This window comes from Drosophila serrata, unplaced genomic scaffold (genome assembly GCF_035046125.1).
Source record: "Drosophila serrata isolate PLE 108 unplaced genomic scaffold, ASM3504612v1 contig_362, whole genome shotgun sequence".
NCBI lineage: Eukaryota > Metazoa > Arthropoda > Insecta > Diptera > Drosophilidae > Drosophila > Drosophila serrata.
The window spans coordinates 2,864,192-2,872,976 of NW_028257260.1; the positions used below are offsets into that span (position 1 = coordinate 2,864,192).

Consider the following 8,785-nt stretch of genomic DNA (forward strand, 5'->3'; position numbering starts at 1 on the left):
GTATCTGACTGACACAACTGAAATTTAAAGTGCAACATCAATCACTGGTGCAAAACGGGGACAAAACTTCTACTGGTGCCTTTACTTCTTTGCCATTTCTTCTGGCTTCTGGCAACTAGCAACGGAGCATTTATGCCTTGGCTAGGCTCAAATATCCTGGCTTCCTGTTGCTCCTGCTCCTGCTCCTGCTCCCAGCTCCTACTCCATGTTTCTCCAGAAGAAACTCGAATCGTAATGACGCAACAATTTAAAGTTTGTCGTTGATGCTGCAAAACTCGGTGCTAATGGCGTCAGCGTCAACGTCTTTCAACTCATCTTTATCCGCCCCGCTTCAACCTCCATCTGGAGCTTCAGCTTCAGCTCCAGCTTCAGCTTCATCGTGATCCTGTCCTGCCATCTTCTTTTTGTTGTTGTTGATGACGGCGATTATTTGCGCCATGAACACATGGAAGCAGCTGCAAAAGGTGGCGTCCTGCATCCTGTTGCCCAACCATCCCTTTCCCCCATTCCCAATCCCATTCCCATTTACCCCACCATGAACTCAGCCAAATGCAACCCAGTTCCAGGCTTCGGCCAGGTTGTCCACGCGGAAATGCACCAAGAAAAATTAAAAGGTATTTTTAGGGATTTCATTGCATTTTCTTATAATGAATTAAACAAAGAATTAGTATGGATGGCCAACAAATATTTAATTCTTTTCTTTGAAATAAAATATATGGGCTTGAAAATTATGGAATTATTTGTCATAACGTACACTCTAATTATCAAAGTTGCAGTTCAAATAAATTTGTTACAACTTGATAACATATTTATCCGATTTCTGTAGAGGAAGAAAGAACAAGATAACCAAGTTCCCTTTTAAAATATTTAGGAAAAACGATATGGGACTAGGGATGGCAGAAAATATAAAAGTATCTTTAATATAACGATCTATTATTTGAGAGTCGATATTTGAAATGCACTGAAATGCGATATTTATATAGTTCTTTACCAATATAATAGAAAAAAAAAGATTCCACTACATTAAATAATATTTTTGTGATAGTTTTGATAATATCCATAATTTCAACGCTTAATTGAAATGTTGATACATTAAAAATAAATTTAAATCGGTAATGAATATAGACTTGTTACTCTAACGATATGTGTGTGATAATTATATACTTCTATATATTATATTTATTTTATTTATCTAATTCCAAAATCTTTATCCGAAAAAATGATTTAAATAAAATTATTATTTATATTCTCGAAAATATAGATAGTTAAAAGCTTAAACAAATATTTTCTTTTGTTAAATAGATTTCGATATATTAACGTTAACGATATTTATAATATTATATTTTAATATGTGTATCGATACATAATGAAAATTTGCTCTGGGTAGTTGCTCGATTGATAATCATTTAAATAAAATGCCTGATTATATATTCAAATTTATATTACTATTATGAGTATTATATATTTTACAAATATTAAGTAATATTTTCCAGAGTTTAACGAATTTTTTAAACTATGGAAAATATTTTTTGATATTTGTAAAAATGTATAATGCTTTATTAGTAATTTAACCTAACCTAACGAATTTTTTGTGAGTGCATCAGTGACTCGGTGTGCAGCAATTCAAACTTTAAGCTGTCGACGAGGCGATGTCGAGCACTGCAACTGCAGACAGATGGAAAGAGATGGCTAGAGATGGGGAAAGCAAGATAGATAGATAGATGCAGACACTTGGCAATACAAATTGAAATACTTCTTCCTCGGATCCTTGCTCGAACCCCCGAACCTCTCTATCCCTCTCCCTCCCTCCGAGGCTTCTCTCTTTCGCAGTGAGTTTGACTGTTGCTCTGCCGGATGTATTAATATAAATGAATTATTCGGATGAGGCTCTGCACCGCGGCCTCCACCCCACTTTAGCGACATCCTCTGATAGATATTATGATGGATACGCCCTAACGATGCCGCACAGGACGCTGCAGCGTGTTCCCCAAAAACTTGGCCAAAAACTTTTATGGTTACGCTCACACAGGAGATGGAAATACACACAGAAACACACCTGACAATCCTGGCCAAGTCAGAAAGGCGCGAGGATTAGAGAGAGCAGAAAATCTCACGAGTTGGAAAACCAATGAATGAAATGGATAAAATTTTAAAACAGGTGACTCTGGGTTCAAGGAAAGATCCAGAAGATTAAGGATGTATATATATTATAAGATATTTATATAATAATATTATAATTAATTGGAATTATTTTATATTTTATTTCCTATCTTAGCTAATAAACCAATGAATTTGCCTTAATATCATAAAATATCAAGTCTCCAAGCTTCTGTACATAGCTCACAAAACCTGCCCCAGGACCTTCTGAAATACCCGTAACCCCAAGCTCTCTCTCTCTCTCTCTCTAACTCTAGAAATGGCAGCATTTCTCCTGCCCTGCTTTTGTCCTGCCTTCGTCCTGTTAAGTTCTCGGCACCGCATACAATTTTGGCCATGGCCCTGGGGCGGTAACTGCAATTTAGACAAGTTTATTTATATGAATGTGCGGCACCAAGCTCACACACACACAAAACACACACAAATATAAATATATAACATATATATGTATATATTGGGTAAACGCACAGGATCTGCATTGTTGCTGTGGTCGGAACTTATTGTCCTTGCATGCATCGTGGCACATTGAAAAGGCGCTCGGGGCAAGTCCTTCGCTGCATTGCCGCTCAGTTGCCAGCTAATGATATAATGAGCTAATCAATACAATTAATTAGCATTATCTGCATCTTAAACGGGCAACAACGGCATCAGCTAAGGGCAATTGCTGGCTTTATAGGTGCATACTATATATATGGTATATGGGATCAGGCAACACAAAGGTAGCAGTTGAAATTGTGAAACATTTAGTTTTTGGAGATATATTAAGCATAATCTGTATAAAATTTAATAAAAGTGTAGAAGAGAAATTGAACTTAATGAATAACTTTTTATATAGTTAAAGGGTATTTTATTTTCAGTTAAAAGCTTGTAATTATGCGAAGGAAATTAATTCCGACCCTATAAACCATATAGATTATTGATCAGCATCAACCGTTTTCTCCCTCCCTCCCCCTCTCGCTCTCTCTTACTCTCTCTATCTCTAGCTCCAACTCCCACTGTGCTTCTCCTGGGATAACTCTTTCTATGTATGTTTCTCCGTCTCTCTCTAACTCTCTCGCTCTCACTTGTTCTCTTGGCTCGGGAACTATAAATAGAGGCACTTCGATCGCCGCGACCTCAGTCTGTCCTAGGGGTACCTAGTATTAACATCGATAGTGAAAGTGATAGTGATTACCCGTCGAACTCAAAAGTATGACGTGGCCAATGGGATACATCCGGATAAACAGGAAGTGATCTCCGATACTATGATTACCATGAAGCCACCAAGATTATAAGTCTACCCTGGAAGGAAGTAAACAATGATGTGGCCTGCACTGAGGTAAGTATTAATCATGACAATTATATTATTATATCATATGCATATATGCATATATTCTATCTGAGGTATCAGGCCTTTGCTTAGATTCAGCTGTGCTAGCTATGTATTTATTAATCAATTAATTAATTAATCAATTAATTCCCTTATTGCCTACTACTTAATTATAATTGAAAGCGATACGGCAATTTGTATTGATGTTATCCACAAACATATACTCAAAGTTAACAGCATACCATATTTATACATTGTTCTCAAATATTTATTGTTTACTATTTCAATAGTTTGAAAAACAATCCTGTTTTAGTGCCAACTTTTGATACATTATTTTATAAAGTTAATGTAATTTCAGTCAGAAGCTTGTAACACTAAAGGACCTTTCCAGACATTTCCGATTATTGATCTACTCAGCTGTTGATGCTGATCAAGAATTTATGTTTTAAAAGGTCGGAAATGGTTCCATCACTAATTTGTCTTTAAGTCTCTGACCGAAATAATAATCGAATAATCGTCTTTAAGGGTGTAAAAATGATAAATTAATTACGGAAAGTATTATCTCCTTAACTGTATAAATAAACTAAATCCCAGTTACAATATAAATCACTGAAAGTAAGACTATAATTAGATATTTAATGCAAAGATAATCCGTAGTCTGGAGGACAACGGGACGTACACGTGATATTCTATTTTGGCTGGGCCGATGTTACGTATACGTAATTTTTTTTATTTATATAGGATTTCAAAGTATAAAAAATCCATAACTAAGCCAAAAATGCATTAATTTCGATTCGGAAAGCTGTTCTGTTCTAGTTTTGAATAGATTAATAAATCTGCATACCAAAATTACACTTTTAAACTATTCCAAATTTTGCCAATTTTTCAATATGTTAACAATGAAAAAAAGTCTGAAAAAAAAAATTCAAATATTTTCTTCTTTCCTTTATCGCTAAAAAGATTCGCCTATTTATGCTGATTAAGAATATATATGGAATATAGGATCGGAAATGGTTCCTTGACTTCGTTTTAAGCTTCTGACTAAAATTATAATACCATTTTATGAGTCAATATTTTGATATATTTAAATGATATTTTATTCTGCAAATCAAAACTTAAAAAACTCATAACTAAGCCAAAAGTCCATTAATTTCGATTCTAGTTTTGAATAGGTTAATAAATCTGCAGACCTAAATTACTCTTTTAGTTTATTCCAAATTTTGTCGATTTTTCAAATTGTTAATAATGAAAGAAGGTCTGAAAAATTGTATTAATGATATACTTAAAGTTAACAGCCGTAATGAATTAATTGTTGATTATTAATCCAACTTTTGCTTCACTATAATACCGCTGTACGGTACTATAATTATAGTTCAGAAGCTCGCAACGCAGTGAAGAAGTAAATTCCAGTCATATTAAGAATATATATTTTTGATCCTTCCGTTTGTCCGTTTCAGCGCAAACTATCCTTTTAGCTTTAGAGCTATTTGAATGAGTTTTTGTAGTAATGCTTCTATATAGTCGCCCTCTCAACGGTTCAGCGGTTCTCACGACCATATCCTATACTCGCCATAGGAACGAGCATTAAATGTAATGAAAAATGCAAAACTGTGAAATTGTATAAAAAGTTCGTATAATATCATAATATTGTAATGGCAGTGAATAGATTACTCTTGCCCTCTCTTTCTGTATGCCTCTATAAGCCTCTGCCTCTCGCTCTCTTTCTTACTCACAATAACTTTGGGTATGTCTGCCTCCCTCTGTTGCAGCTCTAGAGATGGCGCTTACGCTCTATCTCACTCTGTTGCAGCTCTAGAGCTAGCTCTTTCCCATCTCGCTCTCCTTCTCTGTTCTCTTTGATCGGGAAGTATAAATAGAGGTGCTTAGATCGCCGCGACCTCAGTCTGTCCTAGGGGTACCTAGTGTTTACATCGTGATAGTGATAGTGATTATTCATTGACCTCAACAGTATGACGTGGCCAATGGAATGCAACTGGATAAACAGGAAATGATCTTTGATACCATGATTACCCTATTTATATTAGGGTAAGTAAACAAAGACCTGTCCTCCACTGGGGTAAGTCTTAATCATGACAATTATATCATATACATATTATTTTATTATATCATATTCATATATACATTAATTCTATGAGTTATGGTTTTATTATTTTTAAATATTGTCATCGATTCCATAACTTAATTATAATTCAAAGTGACACTGCAATTTGTATTGATGATATCCATAAACCTATACTCAAAGTACACAGCCTTATTTATTTGTAAATAGTTTTCGAATATTGATTTTTTATCGATTCGATAGTTAATCTGATCCTGACTTTGCTGCCAACTTTTGATTCATTATTATACCCTTTCAGGGTATTATAATTTCAGTCGGAAGTTTGCAAAGTAGTGAAGGAGTCATCTTCGACCAAGTATTTATATTTATATTCTTTGTCAGCATCAATAGGCGAGTCGATTTAGCCATGTCCGTCCGTCCGCCTGTCTGTCTATCCAATTTTAAACAGATTTACATATAATTTGAGATAGCCATTTTATCTTTTTGACATGATTATATATAATTTATATTGTAATAATTCCTTTTGATTCAACTGCAATCTCCAAGAGTATAAAAACTTTGGCGTGCTATTTTTTCTTGTTTAAACTTGTGTTTAGCGGAAATACACTCATATAAAAATATCGCTAAATATTGATTTAAAGAATGTAAATATTTTTAGTTGAAGTATGATAGATTTCTGAATCGATTATTTAATTCAATTAAGAGCTTTAAATTTCGGCCACCAGAAGTTAGTTTGCTTCCTTGTTTTCAATACAAATTAAATGAAATGCAATATTCAATTTAATGCATCAAGTAACATATCCAAAATAGAACTATACATGTATATAGTTAAGAATTCTTTGTATTTTTTTTTTTTTTTTTGTATTGTTAAGAAGCCGCTTTCTTACAGAGCTGACAGAAAAATGTTGATGCTGAATTGGGATCCAACTTCGGTGCCGACTCTCTGATTCCTGGGGTGCCTGCTGCTGCGTAAAAAGTGGGCTAAATGTCGTTGGCAGTTGCCTGCCTGCACAGCTGGGATGCCTCTCTTTATATATGTGTGTGTGTGTATGTCCTCCAGGAACCACAGTCCTGCTTTTCCCAACCCCCTTCTCAACCCTTGCCCCCCTTGGCCAAACGCAACTTGAGCGCTGTGAAGCGCTCACCGAAATGGTCCAATTGCCGACCAAGTGGACCAAAAGTGCCAACGTCGCCTGCTGGATCTATGTCTACTTTCCATCCCTTTTCCGTTCCGTTGCCCTATCATTTCACCAGCATTTCCCTTTTTATCGCCTCCCTTTTTGGCGCTTCCTTCACACCTGTGCCGATGATATATACCTGTTACTTAAGCCTAAGCACTGAACAATATTACCGCATTTTGTTGAAGGAGTTCACAATGAATTAAATTAATAAAGTCTAACAAATGATTCTTTTGAAAAAAAAATACAAGATAATAGAATATTTAAGAAAATAAATAATATGCGACAGCTTAAGACAGGACTTTTAAATTAATTATTTGCATTGGTCAATAGACAATGCTGATGAAGCCTTACAAGAGTTTACTAAGTTCAGGAACTTTTAAAAAGGCTACTTCAAAAGGAATACGCCTTACGTTATTTAAAATATGTTTAAATTTTAAATATATTGAATTAAATATTAACATCACATAAGTTGTGCTTTTAATAAAATACAAAACTCCACACTACTAATATGCTCTTGCAAAAAGTTAAAATTTCAGTGTTGGTAAGTCATATTAAAAGCAGTGTTTGTCATTCCTTTTAAGAAGATTCAGTATTGCATGGCTATTAATATATTTCATTTTAAATTAAACATTTACAAATTACGCTTTTATAAAAAGCTAAAGTGCAACATTACAAATATGCACTTAAAAATAGGTTACAATTTCAGTGTCAGTAAGTCAAATTAAAAGCATCCGATCAATGACCGAATATCTGCATAAAAACAAACCAAAAAAAAATAATTTACGCACAATTACCAATTAATTATGGACAAAAATTTGATTTCGTTTTGTAATTAGAATTCAATTCCATTTTTATCAACGGAAGCCCCGACTGTATGATAATTTATGATAGAATTAATTACAATTACAATAAAATTTATTCAACCCGGCAAATGTTTAGTAATAAAAGTGAGCGTGCACGGAAATAGATATATGTATAAATCGATGGTATAGTTAGTTGTATATATTATTGATAACAATAACTAATAACTTAAGCAGCTTTTTCGATTGGAAATTCGTTGGGGGAATTCGGACAAATATGTGAGCATAATGTAACTACAATGCATGCGAGCGTGGAGCAGCGGCAGAAGCGAGACAATGCAACATTGTTTGAGAGTCAGGGGACGGAAAATTCTAAACAAAATTGTGTCCACTAACTGAAATTGTATTTGCTATGGAGTTTTCACTCTTTCTCCCTTCCTCTATGTTGTTTTTTTTTTGGTCACTGTTATTGTTGCATGTCATAAATGATGCTGCTAAAGAGTCAAGAATAATCCGCTTTTGTGTGCATATCACAATCAAACGCAGACCACTACCCACCAAACACAGCAAAAAAATATTAAAAATAAATAAAAACTAGAAAATAAAAAATAAAAGAGAAACAATAGAAAGGCAAGCCGACGAAAGACAAAATAAACATTGAAGTTGCAAAATCCTCGCAGCCGGCTTGGCTTATTCCTGACAGTGAGGATGATATTTCAGGGATAACAAAGAATACCTGATGAGGGTTATGTCCGGTAGAGTGAAGCGAACTGGAGTGCTAACCACTACTAGTAGTAGTCACCAGATTATGAATCTGGATAGAGGCAATTCCATAAGGATTTTACAAAGGATTTGGGGAGCTTTTATTCCAGAAACTTTTGAACAAATTTCAAAACAAATGAAAGAAATCAAAGAAGAGAAGGGAAAGGATAAAGATTTTAGATCTAATATGTCGAGAGAGATCATTTGCAGGTCATTAACTAATCACCAGATATATCTCCTCATATATGTATATCCTTCTCAAAAAAGATTGCATACTACATAAACTTAAGGCCAGCGGCAGGAGCATGAGAGGTCCTGGTATGGAGTAGAGGGTCATGTGTGTCTGTGGCGCACAAGGAAGTTACAAGCAACATGGCGCAGGATTCTAGCAATTGCAACAATAACAACAACATGAGTTGGAACATCAAACGTTTTGAGAACTAGGACTCTGACACACACACACACACACACAAACAAACAAGCACACAGACAAGCA

General features: G+C 34.7%; 1 protein-coding gene across 1 annotated transcript; it reads right to left on the bottom strand.

Moving 5' to 3' along the window:
• Window positions 1–247: 247 nt before the first annotated feature.
• On the bottom strand, window positions 248–478 carry LOC110176124 (uncharacterized). Its single transcript, XM_020942362.2, is given in 1 exon segment — window positions 248–478. A coding segment is annotated over 1 exon segment (231 nt).
• Window positions 479–8,785: the final 8,307 nt, after the last annotated feature.